This window comes from Hypomesus transpacificus, chromosome 19 (genome assembly GCF_021917145.1).
Source record: "Hypomesus transpacificus isolate Combined female chromosome 19, fHypTra1, whole genome shotgun sequence".
Classification (NCBI taxonomy): Eukaryota; Metazoa; Chordata; class Actinopteri; order Osmeriformes; family Osmeridae; genus Hypomesus; species Hypomesus transpacificus.
The window spans coordinates 7,965,560-7,989,695 of NC_061078.1; the positions used below are offsets into that span (position 1 = coordinate 7,965,560).

The window sequence follows — 24,136 nt, forward strand, 5'->3', positions numbered from 1 at the left end:
CTAGCATTTTAATAAAACATTTCAAGACTTTTATCTTGGCTCTTTCAAAGAATGAAATACATCCCCCTAAAATAAAATGCAGGATAGAAAACATACCAAAAACAGAAAAGAAAGACATTAAAGCACAATATTACAGAGGTGTCCAGGCGTCTCCTTGGTGACAGACATTCCACCAGACACATTTAAGAAGAGATGGGACAAAGGGAGTGTGGAAGGCAAGGTATGTGTGTTTTAACCTTTGCATTTGTTTATTTTGAAGAGTAAAAATTTTACACAATTGTTGGCCTTCTTTAAAAATCGGCCAATGTTATCTCTCGCTTTTGACGAGTGTAGAATACAACACTAATCAAGAATATCAACAAGTTCATTTTCTATGATAATTACCTTCAGCACATAAGCTCTTAATCTCTCCTGCTCTTTCTCTCTTTCATTTTGTATGAACAGAGGATCTAATGCTTGAAAAAAGGAGCTGATGTCTGCCAAGGAGAAAAAGAGGGAGGACATAGGAGGAAGAGAGAGAAGAGATTGGAGACAAAGAAACAACTGAGACTGAGTGGTCAGTGTGTCTTCAGACGGTCCAGGTGAACACAGTAGGTATGTGTTGATGTGTAGATTTCTGTCTGTGTGCATATTTCACAGGTACCCAGGATACATCGTAGGCCTACAAAAACGCTAGCTAGCAAAGGAGTTCATGTGGTCTAAAATAATACAAGACAGCTGCTGTCTTCCTCCACATCAGAGACTCCCCCTGCTCGGTGTCCTTCCTCACATCTCATCCTCAGGACCAGAGCTCTGCTTGTTTATCTGTCACAAACAGACAGACATGTCACATAGATAGATAGGCAGACAGACGGATGGACAGGCGGGCATACAGACATTACTGTTCTAGCAACAGCATGGTGCAACTGCAGATGAGAGGAAAGACGTATCTCTGGAATGACCTGTTCATGTCATTTTTTTCTGGGAAGCTAGGAGGCAGGCTTGAGTGTGCTCTTTTGTTGATGTGTTTAAAATATGCAGTCAAAATTAAAGTGACACCAGTTGAAACTCAAACAGACAGACATAGAAAGTTCCACTCCTACACACAGTCAGGAGATTCTACACACAGTTTCACTCATGGAGAGGTTCTGAGACTAGACTGCCCAAACACGAAATTACCGTGTGGTGATAATCGTCACTGGCCTCCCCCAGTTCAGGGCTCTCTCTCTGGGCACGGTGGCGGGGGCTCCGGGGGGAGGAGGGAGAGAGGGAGAGGGAGCTGGGGCTGCTGGCTGAGGGGGGATACGGGGATCCCGCTAGACTGTCCTCTCTCAAGGGAGACCCTAAAACACACATGCACGCATACATACATTATAAGCACACAGAATATGTCATCTGGGAAGACAGGAACAAAAAAAAAACTGTCCAAAAGACCACAAGATGGCAGCAGAAACTCTTCGGTCTAGACTTGCCCCGCACAGCCTGCACTGTGTGTTCAAGCGCGACATTCAGACGGTTGATTAACCGGCTCACCGGTGTGGTCCCTGTTCTGTGAGTCCATCCTGTCCAGGCTGTGCAGCAGCCCATCTATCTGGGTCTTTATCAGCGTCAGCTCCTTCTTTATCACCTGCAGCTCATTCATCTTCACTGAGGGGGTGGAGATGGAGAAAAGGAGCGAGAGGAGAAGGGGGATGGGGAAGGGGAGCAGGTATGAGATGGAAAAAAGGACGGGCAGTTGGAGGAGGATGAGACGGAGAGGGGGAGGGAGGGAGGGAGTTAAGAGTGTGTAGCAGGGGGCTAGAAACTAGGGGTGATGAGGTCTTGTAAATAAACATCAACATCTGCTATAGGTTCTTCAGTCTCTAATATGGTTGCTAATAAAGAGCCTTGATTGGCTGCTAAACATGAGCTATGATGGAGGTAGGCTTGTAATATAAGTGTTTGTATGTGTGTGGAGGGGTACTTACACTTGGCCCTAATGGAGCCTGTGTTGTGAGCTCTGAAACTCTTGGACAGGGGCCTGTCTCGGCTGTGCCTGTGCCTAGAGGAGGTGGATGAAGATCGGGGCCGCTTAGCCTCACTGGGGCCCTGTCCCAGGGGAGGCATTGAGGCTGGAACACGCTGGTAGTCATATACTCTGTGGAGGCCACAAACATTTTAGATGTTTCAGGTAGAATAAAATGTGTCAGCACCCCCATGTTACAGACAATGCATTGGTATACAGTATATTGTTACAGGCCTTTGATTTAAATTTGCACCTGAGAAAAGGTGGGACTCATGTTGAGGCAGACCCCTCCACACCCCTAAAGGCCTGTTGACTATTGTCCCTACTGCTCTTGTCTCCCTCTCCCTTTGGAATCTGCTTCCATGGATACCATGGTATCTGAGGGTGGTGGGAGGTGGTTCAGAGTGGTGCGGTGATGAGCAGACTGGTGATGGTTTGTTTTGGTGACACCTTGTGTCCCCATTTTTATGAGGGGGTTGTGACAACCTCCTCCCTCCGTCTGCTCCCTCTGCTTTTGCTTCAAATGAGCACTTGTCAGACGTCTGTGAGACCTCTCTTGTTTGATTGATGATTTGGGACCTCTGAACGCATAATACATCCAGACCACAGTATACTGTTGAATTGTTCTATTATGGTCGATAGTTGGAAGGGACTGAAGGTATATGTCATGTTATTTGCCAGGTAGACAAGTTTAATTTGTCAGACTCTCCACTCACCGTCTCCTGTACCAAACCAACAATCAATTTCCCTATCTATAGCTGAACATAATATAATTGGTTCTGTCAGCACCAGTCAAAATCTCTCTGGCAGTGCAGGGGAGATGGGGAAAGGAGAAAGTGCATTCCACACTCGCACGCACGCACATGCACACACACACACACACACACACACACACACACACACACATACACACACAGACTGGACACTTGGACAGGCTGGTCAATGTACTAGAGGACAGGAAAACTAAGTTAGCCGTAGTGGTAGTGAGGTACCTAGTCTAACAGGTAGTAATGTTGTGTGTGAGGATTACAAACCAGTGTGTGGATTACAGTGTAGTCTGTGGGTGAGAGTGAGGATTACAGTACAAGAGAGGCTTTGTTTCTGCTGGAGCTTCAATCTGTGTGTGGAGATGCACTTTCTCTCACATTTCCACATACAAACTGACACACACATACACACACACATTCACACACATGCACGCACACACACTCACCAAGCTGTCTACAAAGCTGAAGCTTGTCAGCATTGCAGGGTAAAATCATGCACCGTGTTCAAAGCAAATTGAAAGTCAGAGTGATAAGTATTTTTTCCCTAAATTTAGAGAGAAAAATGCCACACTGGCAGAATAAAGATGAGAGAATAAACTCTAAAGCTATAACGCACAAATACGTGTGTGTGTTTTTATGTACTTATGCATGTGTGTGTATGTGTGTGTGTGTGTGTGTGTGTGTGAAAGAGAGAGCAGAATAGGGAAAATACTTGTGTGGGTGTACTTCTCCCTTGCTTTCAAAGCATGACTCTAAATGAAGTGTTTCTGAGGTAGGGAGACTGGATGAAAAGAAGAGGGGGAGAGGAGGGAAAGAGAAGGGTGTGTTTGAGTCTCCTCCTCCCTGTGCACTGACACACTGACACACTGATCTTACCGACACAACAGCAGTACTATAGTTGTTACCAGCTGACTTACCTGTCATAGTAGTCCTCCTGGTAGGAGTCATAGTCTAGATCGTACTCAGACCTGCAGGAGGAGAGGGTGTGGAGACGAAGGAAGGGGAAGGGTGGAGAGGGAGGGTTAGGGTTATGTTCTGCTCACATGTTTGCTAGAGTTGCAGGACGTTTTCATCCCTTATAAAACACTTGCACTTTGATCCCTGTAAATGACATGCAAGACATGTCAATGTGCAATATTATGCCAAGCGTTCCTTGTTTGTCTAATTGGCTGTGTTTGTATGATGCGTAAAAAACACGTTAACATATGAGTGGATGCGAAACCATGAGGAATAATATTAACCTAGAACTGCTAAAAATACACATTCCGTGTTTATATTCTCTGAGCGAGCATTCTTCTGGAAATAAGAGTGAGAGAGATTATTTCACACCTTAGGTGTGTGTGCATGTGTGAGCATTAAACTGCAGTTCAGCCAACTGAAAAGACTATGCCATCCATGGTCTGCAGTCAGTTAGAAAGAAGACATTGGATTAGTGGTGCAACAGCAAGGTGAGGAATCCATAATAATTGTCCTGCGCTCTGCACCAGTGACTACGGGACACATACTATGTGTGTTCCTGAATGTTCCAGCTCATTTACTGCGGAGCCAATCTGTCAGAGAACGTGTGCATGGGCTTGCGTGCTTGTGTTTTGTGTTGTATGTGTGACTTTAAGTGATAAATTGAGAGAAAGTGTTTGAGTGGTAATACTGGATATATACCTCCTCTTTAATCTAGTGGAAGAGCAGGCCAGAGAACAATGGTGGCATATCAGATCCACCTTCTGACACCTGCAGCTGACTGACTCATGATCTGTGATGTACCAATATGTACACCTCACACACAATCACCTCATACACACTCATGTCACACACATTCACCTCATACACACCTCCTTCACACACAAGTCTTACACACTCAAGGCACATGCAGTTACTTATACTGTGTATAAATGGTGTGTGTTTCTGGTGTTGGATGTGTGCTTTGTGTGTGTGTTTGCATGCATGTGTGTGTGTGTGTGTGATGGAAAGCAAGGTCACTGTAGGCTAATTACTTTCTTTTCATAATTCGCAATATTCAAGTAAACCATTAGCAAGCTATAAATCATCTCACCTGGTTGCTCTCACAGACAGGATTTGTGTGCGAGAGAGCATGTGTGCACAGACACACACACAGACAGACAGGCACACACACACACACACAAAAGCAGATTCACACACAGACCAACACCAGACCATTTTCACATTTGCAGAGGTTATGTCTAAATGGTAAGATTCTGGAATGTTGTGAGGTTCTGGAGGGTAGTGGTGAGGTTCTGGAATGTTGTGAGGTTCTGGAAGGTAGTGGTAAGATTCTGGGAAGGGGAGCCTTCAGGCCTTCCAGACCAGTTTCAGAGATCAGACTCGCTCTGATTAACACACACCCTGGCAGGTTTGAACCCCAGATAAACATAATCTGCCTTTCAAATCAACCCTAGTTACAGGTGTTGATTGTGATTAGAAACCAAAGGCTCTTACTGTAATCACTCACTTAGGCTTCTGGCAGGAGGAGAGATGAATAACACTCCTGTTTTCTGCATTAATGGAATATCTGCAGGTGGTCGGATAGGATGAAAAATTGGATTAATCACTTTGTGAAACAGATGTGCACAAACAAAGTAGTCTGTTTATCCCAAACACTGACAATGAATAACCTAAAGGCAAATATGTTTGTATGTTTTGAATGTACTGTGTGGTTGTGTGTGTGTAGACGTGTGGTTGTGTGTTTGTGTGTGTGCTCCAGAACTCTGCACATCGCTGTTTGTCTGTGTAGGTTCATTTTTCTTGAGGTGAGGGAGCGTGTGAGGCTGGGAGGAAGGCTGGGAGGGAGGCTGGAAGGGAGGCTGTCCAGGAGGGGCTGATGGGCTGTTAGAGTTGTGTTGATTAGAGCCTAGGATCAGGGGAGGTTAATGACAATTTCAGAGAGGTGAAGGACTCATTATCAAGGTTAGCTCTCATTTGCAGCATCCGACAGCAGTAAAGGATCGGACTCTGTGCTGTAACAGAAAGGAAACCCAGTGTGGTACTGAACTTGGGAATTATTTGTCATCAAAAAATGGACGCACAGATCTTCCCTGTGAGATGAACAGCAGTACCAGAGCTGTGTAGTGGAGGACTGAGAGGGCAAAGAAGCTGTCATTGTCCTTTGGAAGCTGTCTGGGTTTAGCTGTGACTTACAGGCCTGACATTTGCTGTTGACCTCACACTGTAGTCTGTAATCCTCACAGGAGGAAACTTCTACCTGGGCCAACATTACTGGGATCCCACGCTCCCTCCACACACACACACACACACACACACACACACCCACCCACACACACACACTGTACTCAGCTCTGTGCTGACAGGTTGTTTTGCAGAGAATGGTCTTTGCTGACTGAACACGCTCAAAACACAGCCTTCTTCCCTCTCTCTCCTCCCTCTGTCCTTCACCCTCCTGTGTGTTCAGGACTGTTTTTAGCCATGTTCAGAATGTGTTCATCTGTGTTAAGACCACGTGCTCACCAGGGTTCAGACTGTGTTTACTCATATGCATACTGTGTGTTTAACTGAGTGTTTAGACTGTGTAACAGTTAGCTACGGTTTAAGGTTAGACTGTGTGCCTGGGATGTGTGTCTGTGTTTCGTGGAGCAGAGTGGACCGTGAACTCAGGCCTTTATTGATAAACATTCCTCTAGCCGTTAACACAGCCAGTTACACGACAGATTTAATCAGTTACAAAGAGCTCTAGGTGTCCAATCTTATTTCTGTGACACAAGCACATTATTATGGATCTTTCAACTGACACACATGCATTATAATGGATTGATCTAGGTAGTGTTTCAGACAGAAGAATGTTGCACATGGTATGAAGGGCTATTATTATACAGTAAGTCAGTGTTCAAAACATATGCCACACATATACGGTATGTTTTCCACAAATACCTTGACAAGACGTGTGTGTGTGTTGTGTGTATGTGTGTATGTGTGTGTGTCTCAGTGTTGACCAGGCAGCAGTCTAGTCTCCCTGGCTGCCCTCAGGCTTCAGAGCCTATTTCCTGTTGTGCAGTGTGATAAGTTTCCTTGTCAGGTCCGCCCAGTACCACTATATTTCTGATAAGCTCTGCTGCTAGTTTTCCGACCTCTGGCACAGAGATCAATTTGAGATTGATTCAGAAAGCCCTGCTGGGGTGAGATGGGAGATCAATTTGAGATGGATTGTTCACGCTAAGGGGCAAACGGCACACACCACAGCTCTCTCTTTCTCTCCCTTCCTTTCTTCCCAGTCTTTCCAACTCTACATCAGTCCTCATGTTCTTTCTCTTCATCTCTCTCTCTCTCTCTCTCTCTCTCTCTCTCTCTCTCTCTCTCTCTCTCTCTCTCTCTCTCTCTCTCTCTCTCTCTCTCTCTCTCTCTCTCTCTCTCTCTCTCTCTCTCTCCCTACAACTATTTCCATCAACACTCTTCTTTCATGTGCCATCCCATCAGTCCTATTCTACTGTCCTTGTTGATCCATGATCTTCCTCCCACTGTGTCTTATCACCAAACCTGTTGGTGTGTTTTGTTGTTGTTGTGTGCATGTGCTTCTGTGTGCGTGTATGTATGTATTTGTTTGTGCGTGTGTTTTCTTGCGTGTGTGTATGTGTGTGGCAGCAGTAGGGGAGGTGATGACTCCATCAGTAGCTGAGCGGTGAGAGGAGAGACAAAGTAATCTGGCTAGATGATATACACACTGATGGATACACCCAGACCCATAGGCATCCCCTACACACACACACACTCACATACTGTTCCCCCAACCCTCCTCCTCTTCCGCTTGACTAACTCCTCACACAACTACAATGTATAACTGCATGTTTTACTGAAGGCTATCAGCTGCAGTACCCCCCATGTTCGTACACAGCCAGAGGGTACACACCCCTCATGCCTCCATCCCCCTGTGTGCCCCTCCAGGCCCTCTAGGGTATGACAGATGGGTCTGGTCTATTATTAACACCCCCCCCCCCCCCCCCACACACACACACACACTTCATCAGCCCCCTCAAGTAATGAAAACAAATGACAGCACACTATTGGACTGATGCATGGCATCCCCTCCTCTCCTCTGCTGCACTTTCCCCCTCACCCTGGGCCTCCCTCCCAGCTCCAGCACACTACTCGTGGCTGCCAGCACCTCTGCACCCCACATGTGTTGCATCCTCACCCCAACTGCGAGAACAATCTGCCTGAATGGTTGGCAACATAAATAACTTAAAATATACCAGTATAAACATATAATAAATGATAATAAACCAATATATGTATTAGGCAATACTAGACTTAGTAGAGCCCTACACAACACATACTCAATCAGTGAAGAAAAAGACTCCTGCCCAACCAACATTTCTCAGTGCCCCCCCAGTCAAGGCAGTCTTAAACCAGGGCTGATCCACACACACACACACACACACACACACACACACACACACACACACACACACACACACACACACACAGGTACAGACTCACCCATAGAGAGTGTTGCTGGGTCTCTTGCTCGATGTCCTGTAACATCCTGTCTTCAGTTCGCCACTCATGCTCATGTCTGAGACCCAAACACACAGAATACCGTGCGTTAGAATCCATTCTAACAACAATTCTCAAGGTGGATGTAGACTGGAAGTGTTTGTGCTCCAGGCTGACAGACTGGAGTGACATTTCAGTATTTTGGGACAATAGCAGATTAATTGTGGGGTATCCAGCACAGCATGTGTATTGGCAAGAAGCCCTGTCAACTGCAAAGACAAATACACACAATCACACTCACCAACACACATACACACCAGAACAACAAACAGACAAGCTGACACCAACACACACAGGAGCAAACATCTCAATCCAGACTGGAACCCTGCAGTGTCTGAATGGGTCATTTGTCAGATGATGCTGTAAAAGTGCCCCTCTAGTGTGTGCGATTCTGTGTGATTGTGTAAATGTGTGCGTGCGTGGGATAGTGTTTGTGTCTCAGATGGTTGTGAGGGCTCTCCATACTATTTCCCTTACTCTTCCTCTCTTTGTCCCTTCGGTCCTCTCTTCCTCGCATCAGGGAAGCTGGGTAAGAGGGCTCAGCTGGGAGGTGAAAATAATACTAATCTAGAAAAAAACTAGCTTTCCTGGTTCGGTTGTAGGTCCAGTTATAGTGTAGTTGTAGATTCTATTCTGGTGTAGTAGTAGATTCTACTGGTGTAGTAGTGGATCCTAACAGACACAAACACTGAGATCTACAGTATGCTACAAAAGACACAGTTGTACATGCTCAATTGCTCTTTTATCTTCCTTTTGTGACCACACGTGTTTGTGTGTTGTGTGTGTGTGTTGTGTATGAGCTCAGCTGCACTCTAAGAGTAAACATTACAGCTCCCTTCACCTTGGTTTAGAACCTATTACCCTCTCTCTCTCTCTCTCTCTCTCTCTCTCTCTCTCTCTCTCTCTCTCTCTCTCTCTCTCCATCTCTTCTTCAATTCTCTCTCACCCACCGTCTATTTATTTGAATAGATGGGTAAACCAAGGGGTAAGAGATGAACGGGGGGTTAATAAGGAGGAGAAGGACAAGGGGGCACAAACAGATGAAATGTCAGAATGTGAAATAGTGAAATAAACAGAGACATGGAAAGGTGTTTCACACACTACACACACACACACACACACACACACACACACACGCACACACACACAGACACACGCACGCACACACAGAGGAGGGTAAACCCCGACATACTCACATCGTTGACTGCGGTGCTCACTCTTAAACAGGGTCATATCAGGAACGCCTCACGACAAGGGCAGCCTGGAGACCAGGAAATGATGGGATGTCACCTTCTCTTTGCCTCGTATCTGCTCTGTGGGAGTCTCCTCTCCTCCCTCTGCTTGGTGGAGGCGTGCAGGCAGTGATTATGCTGAGGACTGTGGTACTACTGAGGCAATGACAACGTACTGAGAGCAGCACCAACAGGGATGTACCATGTCTCAAAATTCAGCAGGGGTGGACAGGATTGGATAATTCCATTTTCTACGGGGGGAAAGGGGAGAGGGGGTCTTTGAGTGTGCAGCTGGTTTCCTCTCAATAACAGAAGCTTGGCAAAGGCTGACACACTGTACCCAGGCAAGGCTGAGCTGCCAACAAGAGAGAGCTACAGGCAGAATGTAGGAGAGGATGTGGGTGAGTGTGCCTGGGCAGACTGGGTGGAGGAGGGTAACTTAATCACAGCCCAGAGCTGAGTGCATATGGACATGGAAGTTGTGAGCCAGTGTATGAGACCAGAGCATCAACTGAAGTTGAGGTCACATCACATACAGAATACACACACAGACTGATGCACTGTATACTGCCACATACTGATGTAACATTTGCCCCACACAACCACAAATACACCTGAGAGTTGATTATGTGAGCTGAAGAGGTACTATGGGGAAAGAAGGGACAGACTGAAGGGACAGACTGGAGACATGATAAACATCCTTATGATTGATGAAAGAGAATCAAATGGCATCACATCAAATTTAACTGTATTGTTCAGCCAAAGTTCTCTTACATTTATCCAGAAATATTTATTTATATTTCGTGAAAGAACACAAGATAGATTGTTGGATTTTTAATTTAATCCAAAAAGAATTGTTAAAAAATAAATATTTTGGAAGGAAAGCCTGTTTTGGGAAGTACTGTGTCTCTGTGCTAATTGGCTTTCTGGGCTCAGAAATTGTATTTAATAATGCTTTGCTCAGCTGTGTTCCGTGTGTTCAGTGTGTTCAGTGTGCAGACATGCAGGTGGTGGGAGTTTAATATCCCTGCTCACAAAAGAGAGCCTTGCATAGATATTTCATTTGATCATTAAAAAGTGAACATGGTGTGTCCTACTAGGCAAGCCAGGACATCTTTAAACACCAACACCCACACACACCCACACACACACACACACACACACACACACATACACACACGCACACACTAGACACTTATATCTGCATACTAACGTTGAAACACACCTGTTGTCATTTAGTGAGAGAGTCATACTGACCTTGTCAGTAAACAGTGATTTAAAGCCCCCAACAAGCACACTGTGCTGGGTGGGCTCAGCATCCTGACTGCTCATCAGGCTTCTGTGGTTGATCCTACCCTTCCCAATCCTAACAGCAATTACAGAGGAACAAGATCAGAAAAAAAGATTTAGGGGATGGGATAGAGGGAAGGGAGCTGAACAGAGAGAGTTACGAGCTGAAACTTTACCCTCTCTCCTACCCCTACCCTCTCTCTTACCTTATGTCTAAATTGAACCCACACCCAATCCTTATTACACTACAGAACTGACTAGCTCCTGTGCCCACACACCCAACTCCGTAGTGATGTTGAGAAACAGTCCCCAAAACCAAACCCTAACCGTTCCCATCTAGCCATAGATGGAATTAAAACCCCACCCCTATTTTATGTAATAATTCCCACATAACGCCACAAAAGACAATGACATGCCAGTGTTAGAGTGTGCTACCTCCAGACCCTGTGCAGGTTCTCCCAGAGAAAGTGTTAGGAGAGCTGCCTGCTGGTGTCATGGTGCCCCTGATAAGATGATTCTGTATGGGGCTCTGAATGGAGGTTGTGCCAGCAGAATTAGTTTTCTTTGTCATGGTAATGACAGCCATATTCCTGTCCCCATCCATCTCAGCCATGCCATTATACAAAAAAAGATTGCAATTTATCCAGCCATAGTGGGAAAGGGAAAGATGACAATGACCATCATCTGTGAGCATGGAAGTCCCTAAACTCCCCATTCAGGCCAGGACAAGGGGCCAGCAGAAAATGTTATCTATTCAACTCACTGAAGCAATATTACACACTCAGTAATACACATGCACACACACTCAAATATACAACCCCTCAAATGTAACTAATTGATTTGAGTCCTTTGGAATAGAACATATTCAGTTTTTTAATTCCTCCAGACTAGGTATAGGGTTATGGAGTTACATACCTCTCAGAAGCAAAGTCATACAGTTTGATAACACTTTTAAGCAAAGAGTAATAGAGTTTGATAACTATTTAAATAACACAAGCAGTGAAGAAAACAACTCTGGGTTAGGGTACACATTTTGATATTATGGGGAAAAACACACAGAACACTGAATACTGTGAAAATAGACTGATTTTGTTTAGAGGGAGATGACAGTAAATGAGCTAGCCACAACCTCAATCATGAAACCAATCTATCCCTCCCTTCTTCCTATATGTACATTATGGGTCTCTCTTTATCTCTCACCCCTATCGGTCTTCATCTCCTGTCCTCTCATTATTGCACTCTGAGCATTCTGGAGCCCTTTGCATTTGGATGCAGGATGAACTCTGATAAGAATTAATGAGAAAGTGCCTTTGTCCTGGCAGAGAATGGCCCTGGCTACCCTGAAAAGCCTTCGTGCCAGAAAACCATGCAGAGAAGAGAACAGCCACCCACTCCAAACAGGTCTGGCAGGGGAAGGGAGATGGGGAGAAGAGGGGGAGGACAGAGAAGGCTGAAAATACAGCCCATACATTCTCTATCATTTGTTGTGCTGTCAGTAGTCAGACTTTTTGTCTCATATTTTTAGACCTGTAACTTAAGTTCTGTGGCTGTGAGTTAGTTGTTTTCAGGTTAACCATTTTTGAGTGATGAGGAGAGGGAGGCAGGGTAAGAGGGGAGGGGGAGGCAGGGGAGGAGAGGGGGGCAGGCATGGAAAGGAGAGGAGAGGTAAGCAGTGCAGAAGAGGAGAGGGGGGCAGGCACGGAAAGGAGAGGAGAGGTAAGCAGTGCAGGAGAGGAGAGGGAGGCAGTGGAGGATGAATTGGGAAATGAGGTGAAGGGGTTGAGGGAGCGATAGCTAAAAACTGAGGACTGCAGAAAGAACATTGTGTAGAGGAAAGAGTGTCAGGGGGTGTCAGCAGGAGTGAGCTAGAGGAGAGAGAAGCCCTGTCTGTGCTCCAGTGGAGAGGTCTTCAAACACAAAGAGAAGGAGAGAGATGAGGGAGTTACTTAGCAGAACGATTGAGCATCTGGAGAATTGACAGAGTAAAGCGGGGAGGGATGAGCAGGGCCTCTCAAGGACATCATATCTTAATTGAAAATGACAGCTTCAATTAAAAATGTAATCATTCTGTCCATTTTCTAATCAAAAGCGCGACGGCTGATAGTTTTGTCTCATTAACTTCAAAGAGGAATGTATGATGAGAGGGCAGGACTAGCAGGCCAGAGGGATGAGGAAGAGGAAGGGGGAAAGGAAACCGAGGGTGGTCTATCGTAACTATCATAACCTTCATCGTGGCTCTGATCTACAGTCAGTGTAGTACATTCCCTTTACCCAACCTTATCAGGATTATCCTAATTTAATTAGCGACAGAGAAGCTTGGCACACTGCAGTAGCACTGACATACCACACTGTAATGTTACACTAATAACATTGACCAATTACACTGCAATAACACTGAACAACCTTAACTTAGGATTTATGAATAATCAGGACAGTGAGCTGATTTCCAAGCTGATCTGTTAGACTGAGAGACTCTCCTGGATAATCAACACTTTAGCTCTCTGTTCCAAAGAAATACATGAGAATTAGTTTGTTACAGTTGCAGCACATTGGACTTACAATGCACAAAATATCTTCCACCCACTTAGAAAAGCAAATTAGCCTGTTATTATATTTACAGGCTTTGCTTTCCTCTATCTGATGATCACACTCCAACGCTGCACAAAGACAGAGCGAAAGAGAAAAGAGAGAGAGAATGAAAAAAGAGAGAGATAGAGATCAACATGTGTAATCAGATCGTGTGTGAGTTTGATTCTGCCTGTGTGTGTGTGTGTGTGTACATTTCCCAGACCCAATGTGTAGGGACTGATCTCTTACCCTCTCATAAAGACTCTCTAATTGCATTTGGCCTCTAATTCACTGTATGTGGAGACGAGGCCAGATTAAACATCTATTCAATTTCTCTTGTTATTGTTTCCTCTCTTTCCTGCAGTGGTCTCCCTCTGCTCTCGCTCGAACTGCAGAGGAGATGTCTGGTTAGAGTGCTGCCATGGTGTCTGGGCGAAGCAGGCAAGTATGGCTCCTTCATGACACAGAGAAACAAGGCAGCAGAGGATGATGAATGGGGGCGTTTGTGAACGCTGCTTAGTTGAAGCGCCACACAATCTACTGAGCCTGTCTCTTCATCCAGCCATGAAGGAGGAAGAGCGAGTGCAGAGTTGGCTCGTTTTATTCTCTCTACATCCCATTCACCTGTCTGAAAACGGGTTCCTTTCCTTAACCCTCGACACGCAAACACATTCTGTTTTTTCAGTTGTGTGTCATGGCTGTCTGTATCTGTCAACCCCTTAAAGTGGTGGAGGAGGTCAAGGAAAGGGTGGGTGAGAGGTTGGGTGAGAAGGTGGAAGTGGAGAAAGAGGAGAAGGTGGTGGATGGCGAGTGAGATGGGGATGGTGGAGGAGACGAATTTAGAGAAGAATGTGGAGGATGGTGGAGGAGACGATCAGTGAAAGGGTGGAGTTGGGAAAGCAGGAAGAGAAAAATGTAAAGGATGTAGGGGGAGGATGATGCAAGTGGTGGAAAAGAAGGTGAAGGATCAGGTGGTAAAGATTTTGGTTAGGCTAGTTGGTTTGTGTGACTTGAGAGCAAATTATAAGTATTGTAGTCTGGCCACAGTCCTGTTCCCATTGGCTTGTCTAACACAGAGCACTGCCACAGTTAACCAAATAGAAACGATTGACTTCAACAACTCTCTCTCTCACACACACACACACACCTGCTCACTCTCTTATACACACAGCTGCATATGCTCTACAAGCCAATAGAGAGACACATGCTCTCACATACACATGCACACCTACACGCACATGCACATGCACACACACTTATCCAGGGAAATCTTCACAGATGGCTGATCTTGGCTCGGCCAAACACGATCCTCTTCAATTTGAAGCTCTGAGCTGGACACGATGTGCCTCAGATACAGATAAAGAGAGAGACATGAAATGGGGAAGGGAGAGGAAGAAAGGGAGAGAGAGAGATTTGGAAGGGTTTTGGAGAGAAACATGAAAGGAAAACAGGGAAAGATAAAGATAACTCAGCATGAGGAACTGTGAGAGATGATGAAAGACAGGAAGAGACAGAAAGAGAGTAAGTGGAGGGACAGGATTAAAGTTCCAAACCATCCCTGGCTCCCTTTTAAAAGTTTTGGGCGTTTCATCCTGATTGTGTCAGAAAGAAGCCAAAGTTTCAGGGCATTGATAAAGCAGAGCACAGTGACATCTGGTGGTTTACAGAAATTATAGCAGCTATTTACTCCAGACTAGACAAAGCACGACAGCAGTTTACAAATGTATCATGCATTGTGTGTTCATTTTGTTCTCCTGGTATTTGTTTTCATACACATACATTATGTGTCAATTTGCTACATGCTACATACTCTCCTTCCCCCCAGAAAAGAGTGGACAGCTACACTCCCTAGGCCCAGGGCACACACCCACTTGTCAGTTCCCTGCTTTACAACACTGCTGTTTTCAATGATGGTGATAAGTAAAATGCAACACACCTGATCCTCCACACTGCTACTACCTTGGGGAAGTGGGTAAATAGCGCCCTCTAATGTTTTTTCCCTGTGTAGGTCTGTAGTGCTGCTGTTGTTGGTGGTGACACTGAATTCAGCCTTCAGTGGGGCACCAACAAGTTGTTGGGCCACCCCAATATTTAACACAATATCATCTTTGTAACCTTGTTTTTCTGTCCCAACCTCAATATTGCTGCTTTGAACAGTTTCAGGTGCTTTTAAAAATGTATAATTTTCCTGATAATTTATGAATTTACAGTGCATCAGTGGGAAATCCTGTGTTTACGTTTTCTACAAGAATTATTATTGTGCAGACTACTGCATTGAGAGCAGACTACTCTCCTACATATCCAACCAAAAGTAACAACAAACAGAGTTCATTCTTTGTAGAGATAAAAACATGTAATAATGATCAAATACGTTCAGGTTAAATGGGTATGGACAATTTTATATTTTTGGTCAGCATATTCCCTACCGGCTAATAAAACTGGGATTGAACTCTGACTTGGGATATGTGAAAATAGAAGTATTGATTCTCCAGCTGTTGTACCCAATGTAGAAAAGTTGCCTGTCCAAACCAAAGCTTTTTTCTCAATATAATTACATGTTTCCATTTTGTTACTGTAAGCGTTGTATCACTGAAGTGTAAGTACTGCTCAACACAGAGAGTGCCCTCAAACTTTCACGGGTTTATAGTTCAATACTTTTGAACCTTGGCAGAAAACTTTAGGTCTTGTTTTTTGTTATCCTAAGTGGAAAATAAACTCAAACCCTACCAACAAATGCTACACAAAAGTTACTTTACAGCCCTCCTACTTCACAAAATACTTTTCTAAATAAACTCAACATAAAACTGTTGACAAAGACATTGTCCTTTGACACAAAAACGTTCTGATGTGCTTTTTCACATCAACAAGCTTATTGGCTGGTCCAAACCCTCCACATCTCCCGTCACGCCAGCCCCTCAGTCCCAGACTGACTCTATTACAGGGTTGTAAACAAAGTTACCTAAATTAGAGCAACACAGTATTCAGTTGTCAGAGCCAATCCCAGATGTGGGCTTTGAGGGGGACCATGTTGCTCTGGGGCCATTTGCACTTTACTTCCTTCTTTCTCTGTCCCTCTGGGCTCAGCCAGCCACACAACTACAAGCCAGAGATTTTATGTGTAAAGTTAACAGAAGTTACATTCAGATTTGACCTTATTCAGGTGCAGAATGTATGTGTACTTGAGCCTTTGATTCAATTAGAGAACAACCAGTTCTAGTATGTAAATGGGGATGTGACAATTGTACTAAAATTATTCTTCATTGCCTGCATGTATTATCAGTTAATGCCTTGATGTTAATGTGGACTACAGTGCTAGCCAAGATTAAGGATGTGCTAGACAATCGAAAAGACAGAAAGTCTTACATTTAGCCAGCTAGAAAGCAGAAGGACATGCAGAGCTTGTCTCCTCAGCCCAACAGAGCACATGGTCTTCGCCTTAGATCCTTCTTCCTGTTTCAAGGGAGACTCAGAAACAGGAAATTTGGGGGCGTTTGGACAACGGTCTAGCCTTTGACCCTTGAACCACAGTGCACCCCGCCTTTGAAGCGAGAGGGAGAATCACAAGCAATTACTTGTGATATAAAGCATGTTCCTTGGAACGTCCAGCCCACGCTGTGAACAGGATAGGACTTTTACTGCGCTGAGGGGGTAGGGAAAAGTTAGTCAGTCTTGGCTTCTCTAATGCCTTCCATTCCATCCTCTTGGGAAGGGCTTGGGTTTGGACAAATGTTAAAAGCCTATGAAAAATATGTCAAACATGCACAACACTTGGTATTCGGGGTGCTAGGCTCCATGCCTGCTGAGAAAGCACAAAAAAGGTTATGTGCACCAAAATGCAGACAATTGTGTAAATCCCCCCTCCCACACACACACACACACACACACACACACTCCCCAGTCTCTGCTAAACACTTCCCTGTTCCCTGTAAAACCTCAGCTCCGGCCTCACTATCATGAGAGGCATCACAAGACATTTCAGCTTCTCCTGTGGTAACGGCTTCATAAAGAGGTCAATGGGCATAGCTTGCCCTCACGCCATCACCTTAAAAGGAAGCTGTTGAAGACCCCCGCTTTCACAGTACCATGTGTGTTTGAGGGTGGGGGGAAGGGGGGTGTCTTTGAGTTGCTGAGGGTCTGAAAGGAAATTCAGAGTCAAACTTGGTGGTAAACTTCTCAGCCTCCTCTGGGATTGTCACCTCCATTTTACATCACTATACTCTGTGCCTCACCGCCCACCTCCTAATCTGTGACTAAACTGGCCCTCCAGTGTCTCTGTCCCTGTTTGTGCAAATGTGTTTGCCATAAAGGAAACAGATATATCTCATGTGTTAAAGTACCAATACTCTCAAATCTATTTTGTGCTGAAGGGCCAGAGATTGTAGATGGTAGAAATTGATTACCAGGGTAATGATATATTGGTTCAGAGTCAATGATTAATGTGGCCTGAAGAAATACAATAATCAATTTTATCCACATAATTATATTTTGCTGTGTTGTCTCATACCCCTAATCGTTCATTTTGTACAATGCTGATATTGTACAACCAAGCCTCATTGCTTATAATGCATATGTCTAATGTATAATCCTAATCGTTTTCTAATACCTTATTAGATTTTCCTTCCTTTTTATTGCTTTATTGGATTTCTCAAAATGTGATTATTTATTACATAAACCATGAGGCCAGGGTTGTAACAACTGCCTCCTCTTTTGCTCTACTTCCTGATAAGTGGTGTGTTCTGTTGGAAACAATGTCTTTGTTGCTAGAGCAGAATAGGTGTTGTAGGTTCTTGGCACGCATGAGGATAGTGACAGAAAAGGTTCCTGTGGGACGCTTTATCCTCTGTCTGAAGACCTCCATGAAGATCCACTCACTCAGATGTTACTATAACTCATGGTCTAGGTCATATTTGGGTTTCTGATGAGGCAGAGACAGCTATAATCATTGGGGGTTAGTTCAGATCTGAAAAAATATACTTACCTTACCATTCACACTCAATGATATACATACACAGACTTTGGGGAAGGCAGAGAATGGTAAGAGCAGAGGCCATTTTGACAGCAGATCTACTGACCTCCTGACTCCGGGAGCTCAGTTCCTGTGTTGTATTGTCCCACAGCTTTACTTGGAGCCTGGACCAAATCTTTATCAGCACTCTCACTACCACTATAAACACACACACCCACACACAGACACACACACACACACACACACACAAGAAAAGCACACATGCACACACACACATGCACACACAGACAAGCCTACAACCTTTTGCTCAGCCTTAACTGTCAGACTTCCACAACTCCTAGCCTAACGGCTACGCATGATATCGTGCAACTTTGCAAACAGCCAGGAACAGACTCCATCAAAAGGTTATTTTCCTCTTCCTTTGTTTGGGTTTTGTTTCCTTCCTCATTCGCATTCGTAGAAACCATTCCCTACGATGGAAGTCTAAATAGACGCATATTCCGACAGCAAACAAACTTACAAGAATGAGGTCCTAGAAAATGACAATTGTGGAGATGAACGTCTCTTTCTTGCCTACTCTCTTCACTGCGTCAGCTGGAGCTGCAAGGCTGACAGGGGCGAAGTGTTCTCTTGATGTAAAGCTGAAGTGTAGGCAATATGGTCAAGGTCTAGAGGGTAGATACGTTTTGCCTTCAGGCAGACCTGAGGAAATGTTACATTTTGATGTTTGATCTGAATGACTGGCATGCCTAACATGGGCCTGATAATCACAATTGTAATCATTGAATTATGCAAGAATTACAATGAGAATTGCTTTTCATCTGAGTGAGAAGCAGAAGTCCTATAATGAAATCCTCTGGGCTCTAAGCACTAAAGAAAGACACCCAAGTATCCCTAAAGCTGGTGCTATTAGTACCCATGTGTGTCATCCACATCACTGCATTGAGGATGTGGTATTCTACTTTTAACTTTGACCTTGAGGACTGACACTGACCAGACTTCAAAGCATACAAACACACTAGCTGGCTAAAGTGTCTCCTGTTTGGCAGGCTATCTCTGCAAAGACAAATACCTCAAATTGAGATAAGAGGTGATGGGTGGCGGATTTCCTGTGGTCCGAGTTGACATTATCTCCAGAACCCCAGCCTGTGGTCATAAGAGGGGATCTGTGTCTAGCCACGGTAGAAGTGGATGCTTCTGTGCAGGTTTGAGGGGGGGGGGGGGGTCCAGTCAGGGAGGTTAGCGTGTGCATGCTTTTTTATGTCCATGTGTGTGTGTGACACTGTGAGTACATCCTGCTGCCTTGTTGGAAAACACTGTCTGCCATGTCTCCAGACTATAAGAGAGAAGGCAATGGAGCTGATAACATGTTATTCCTGAAACACGCCTGCCTCCTCTCTGCTGGTGGACCGTGGGAATCCCAGGGCCCTATAGTGGACAGACAGAGACAGACAGAGACAGACAGAGACAGACAGAGACAGACAGAGACAGACAGAGACAGACAGAGACAGATCCAGAGACAGACAAACAAAGACAGACAGAGACACAAGCAGGTTGGCAAGTTGGCAGGTAGGCAGACAGACATATGCAGACACAGGCAGGCAGGAGGGGGCACTTATTTTAGGAGGTGATCTGGTGCCGGACACCCTGTCTCTCCCACCGCTAGCCTTAACTCAGAGATATTATAGTAAAGCAATCTACTGATGGGTTGGTAACCATCCACTGATGGTGGTAGGCCTAAACATAGTTTTTGTTGTTTTTCCAATTTACAGGCTGCTTTGGATTCTCAAACGGTATGTGTTTGCCAGAGAATGGAAAAAGCTATAATGAATGCCTATTTAGGGTCCAGTATTGTGAGATTGGCTGGTGTGACTTGAACATCGGGCGTGTGAATTGGATGGAGTCGGTTCCGAATTCGAAAGATAAAAGGATGATGTGCCTTTAAGAGTTAAGAAACTTGAAACCGTGTTTGCGCAACAATCACTGCCGCTCACAGCCGCCAAAGTGTCTAGACTGGCACATGATGGGAATCAACCAATGGCTCCAGAGCTTTCCTTGGGGCCCCGTGTGTGCACGAGCGAGTGTGTATCCGAAAAAGAATAGCATCGAAACAGAGTGAAGAAATTCGAGTTTACTTTAAAGCAACTTCTCATAACGGAATATGAGCTGTGCCTCTGCCCTTACGTCGCGATCAGAGCTCAGACAATAATTTTGACTGAGGCTTTTATTGTGGGATTGGTAAAGAATTATATTCACACAGTGGAATCAAACATTGAAATTTGATTGTGGCCAGGATTAGCCTATATGGATTACTCCGGTTGAAGCAACTCATAGGCTATTACGTGCTGTGGATTTTAAGTCAAATTGTCTAAAGTGTTCAAAGGTCCATTAAAAGAAGGAAAACGGCTGTGCGTTTGTTCTAGTCTACGCCGTTTATTAGGGGGTTATGTAGGCTGCTTCACAAGAACGGATCAACGTTTTAGCCTAATTGACTTGAACATGATCAGACTACAGCCGGTAATTCGTTTTTGATTATATCCCACTTTGATCTTGTCAGTGTACTCGTTTGGCCTTTTTTAAATGCAACGTTTACGTTTTAATGTTGCAGTTTGGTCATAAATGTATTGCCCCCTCGCTGCGCATGCCGTGCGCGCAGTTTACAAAACCTTGATGTTGTACGAGGAGCATAAATCGATGTGGAATTTCCGCAAGCCAGCGCAGGAACAATACGACACATCCAAAACTGTCTAAGTTGTCGTATGTTCAGGTCTAAACGCTCAGGTCTTATACGGCGACTCTGGAGAAGCCGTTTGATCACTGATAGAGACGGGGAAGATGGAAGCAAACGAAGCAAGGGGAGTCGGGACTGTTCGTGCGGCAGTAACCCTGAAAAGATTCCGAAAACGGGGCTCTGGTCGATAACCAGATCAGATCTGTCTCAAGGAACTTTAGGCGAAGCGTGCAGCGGAAACCTCGCGGTGGGCAATTCAGACAATGGTCGGAGTGTCATGTGTGTGCCCGAGCATCGCGGAGCTCAGGAACACGAGAATGACAGCAAAACGATGTCTTGCTGTTTGTTTCGAGAAAGAGACCCGAGACCGAGGAGCCGGATCCAAGACCAAGTAGAAACTAACTCATGCCCGGTGAGCGAACAAGAAGTCAAGAACGTTACTTATGCGTTTTTGAAAAGACTAAGGGAAAAACTGCTGGATGTGTTATTGGAGGCTGTTGAGTCCAAAGGTGGGATGCCCAGTGAATGTGTCTTGGTGCCGCAGATGGAGCTGCGATTAAGTGGTCATCCTATATCCCCTCAGTTCCTCCTTTGTAAACTGTATCGATGGACCGATTTACCTCGCACGGCCCGACTAAAAGCGTTATTTTACTGTCAAAGCTTTGGAATGTCAGAAAGCGCAACGGTTTGCTGCAATCCTTATCACTACAGTCGCTTGTGTGGGCCAGGTAAGAAAAAAGATGTAGCCTGATGGCTTCCAAACTTTATATATTTTGTTAATTAGCCTATATTCACACACATCTAAAGACACTGCCATGTATTCAAAGACAGCGGATCTACGTCTAGCGAATCCAGTGTATAAATGTATTAACATTGTCCACAGGCCTATCTACTGCTTTACGCACTTTGCGTGTATTGATGAGACTTCAAGTACGCCAGATTTGCTTCGATCAATTTATTCATGATAGCCTACATATGATCAATCATTAGTTGGACCATAAAGGCCATTCCTAAACTGTCTTTAGTAAATTCATCAAAATGTTAATGATGATGCGCATTTTTATGATACAGACAAGCCCACTTCTCTGTCGGCATATTTCTCTCTCTCTCTCTTTCTCTCTCTCTTTCTCTCTCTCTCTCTCTCTCTTTTTCTTTTACACATATGCACACTCATACATTGCAGAAAGGGAGAAACTTTTGATTTTCCTTCACTCATAACGTCTCATTTCAACGTTCAAGTATGAGGATAAGCTTTTCTTGGATGTTATCCGTTGGAAGATTGCTCTCAAGTTGAGCTTTAAAAGGCTCTTTTTTTCTAGCTTAGGAGGTCCCCCTCTTGCTATTTAGGTGAAGGAGTGGCGATAATATACAGTTTGCATACCGCTGGCGCCAGACTGGCTAGCTTGGTATCTTACTGACTGAGTACTCCGGCAATTACTGCCTTGGCTCTTAAAGAACCCGCAGCCTTTTTATCAGCTTTATTCTCCGCAGTTTTCTTATTTATTCATTTCTAATGTATTTCTCCTGATAAAATAAACATTTCAACAACACACACAGGCACAACACATAAACCATTTGTTCAGAGCTTGAACCATTAAGACAAAAATATTTTAAAGTATGAAAAATACCACCTGTCAATGTTTGCATGGTTGCAAAGTATGCATAAACCTATATGGTGCCAAAACAATGTTTTGGCTATGACGTTTATGATCTGTTTCTGTACATTTATTGTATTTCAGACTCCCCTCCACCTCCATACTCCCAGCTATCTTACTCAAATGAGCACAGGCCACTTGGTGAGTATCAAAGAATTCTGCCCTATACCAGTGGGTTCCAACACAATAGGTGGTGAGCATCTTACTGTACATAATGCTAACTCGGGTGTTAAATCTTTACTATTATTCCCTAACCTTTCAAATGAATCTTTCTTTGATCTGTCAGATTCAACACTGTTTTACACTGAAGCTGTGGCCCCCAGTCACCCCCCCCCAGTCACACCAAGAGACTTCACAAGTGAGTTTGTGGTGCTCAAAGATTACAGCCCAGAAAGTTTAATTTGATAATGTCCAAACTAAGGTATGGATTCAAAAGCTGGCTGAGAATGTTGTGTGACCGGCATTGGTCACACAGTGCTACATTGTGTGACCTATACTGGTGTGTAACATTTTGTGCACTGGCAAAGATGATAGTTTAGGTGTGTCCAATTGATCATGGAGTGATGAACAAGCAATTTGTCCATTGAGTAAAGATACAATAATCTTTAAGTTTCAGGAGTGTCATGTCAGTGGTTGTTTGTTATAAGGTTGTAAACATTAGTAGTAAATTTGCAGTACTGCTTTTTATGAACGGATAAGTGACCAATTTTTACCTTCATGAGGAGGTGGATTAGCCATGCTGTAGTTTAGTTCAGGGAGTTCAGTGATACTGGTTTAATCCCCTATCATTTTGAGGAGCAATTCATGCTTCTAAATGGCTTGCCATTAAAGACAGAACAAGCACATTTGTTGGTCAGACAAACTAGCTTCAAACCAACTGTTATATCATGTCCAAGTCTTGCTTTAATTTCACTCATGTGTGCAGTAGCCACAGTAGTTACAGTATGTTTTCTTTTTTCCAAATAGTAAGCATATATCAAATGTAACTACATGCTTCCAACTGACATTACAGGAGCTAGTCTTCAATGTAATACCCAGGGCACCCTGACACTTGATGCCACAGTAATTTAGCAATGTAGCGAGGCTCTCCCTCTCTCTCTCTCTCTCTCTCTCTCTCTCTCTCTCTCTCTCTCTCTCTCTCTCTCTCTCTCTCTCTCTCTCTCTCTCTCTCTCTCTCTCTCTCTCTCTCTCTCTCTCTGTCTCCCTCTCTCTCTGTTTTCAACAGTAAAATATTTTGCTCAGATGAAAATGCAACAAAATCCCTCTAAGAGCTCCACTCCCTCTCCCCGTACCCATCCCCCTCACTCCCCCTCTCTTCCTTCAAATCCCTCCATACCTCTTGGTAATTGAGCAGTGGAAGGGGGTTAGCATTTTTGGGGGGGAGAGCAGAGACGCTCTGGTTAAAGCTTTTTTTAGGGGGTGT

At 44.5% G+C, this 24,136-nt stretch overlaps 2 protein-coding genes across 7 annotated transcripts in view; one reads left to right on the forward strand and one right to left on the reverse strand.

The window, feature by feature from the left end:
• The window catches only part of LOC124481695 (RNA-binding Raly-like protein), a 26,615-nt gene continuing 2,479 nt past the window's right edge, over window positions 1-24,136 (reverse strand). The window contains exons 1-8 of one of the 5 annotated variants that reach the window (XM_047041861.1): window positions 10,761-10,849; window positions 9,468-9,608; window positions 8,215-8,290; window positions 3,669-3,719; window positions 1,947-2,116; window positions 1,513-1,626; window positions 1,159-1,322; window positions 1-804 (exon numbers count right to left, since the gene is read on the reverse strand). In XM_047041861.1, the coding sequence (XP_046897817.1) occupies window positions 766-804; window positions 1,159-1,322; window positions 1,513-1,626; window positions 1,947-2,116; window positions 3,669-3,719; window positions 8,215-8,290; window positions 9,468-9,504 (651 nt within the window). In that variant the 5' untranslated portion in view covers window positions 9,505-9,608; window positions 10,761-10,849 and the 3' untranslated portion in view covers window positions 1-765. Of the gene's footprint in view, window positions 805-1,158; window positions 1,323-1,512; window positions 1,627-1,946; window positions 2,117-3,668; window positions 3,720-8,214; window positions 8,291-9,467; window positions 9,869-10,760; window positions 10,850-24,136 lie in introns of those variants that run through there. The other 4 variants (XM_047041859.1, XM_047041860.1, XM_047041862.1 and 1 more) reach the window with 4 other exon arrangements.
• Window positions 20,333-24,136, forward strand: part of smad6a (SMAD family member 6a) — a 12,272-nt gene continuing 8,468 nt past the window's right edge. Inside the window, exons 1-3 of one of the 2 annotated variants that reach the window (XM_047041856.1) lie at window positions 20,333-21,786; window positions 22,798-22,854; window positions 23,000-23,071. In XM_047041856.1, coding sequence (XP_046897812.1) covers window positions 21,087-21,786; window positions 22,798-22,854; window positions 23,000-23,071 — 829 coding nt within the window. In that variant the 5' untranslated portion in view covers window positions 20,333-21,086. The remainder of the gene's footprint in view (window positions 21,787-22,797; window positions 22,855-22,999; window positions 23,072-24,136) is intronic. The other variant, XM_047041857.1, reaches the window with a different exon arrangement.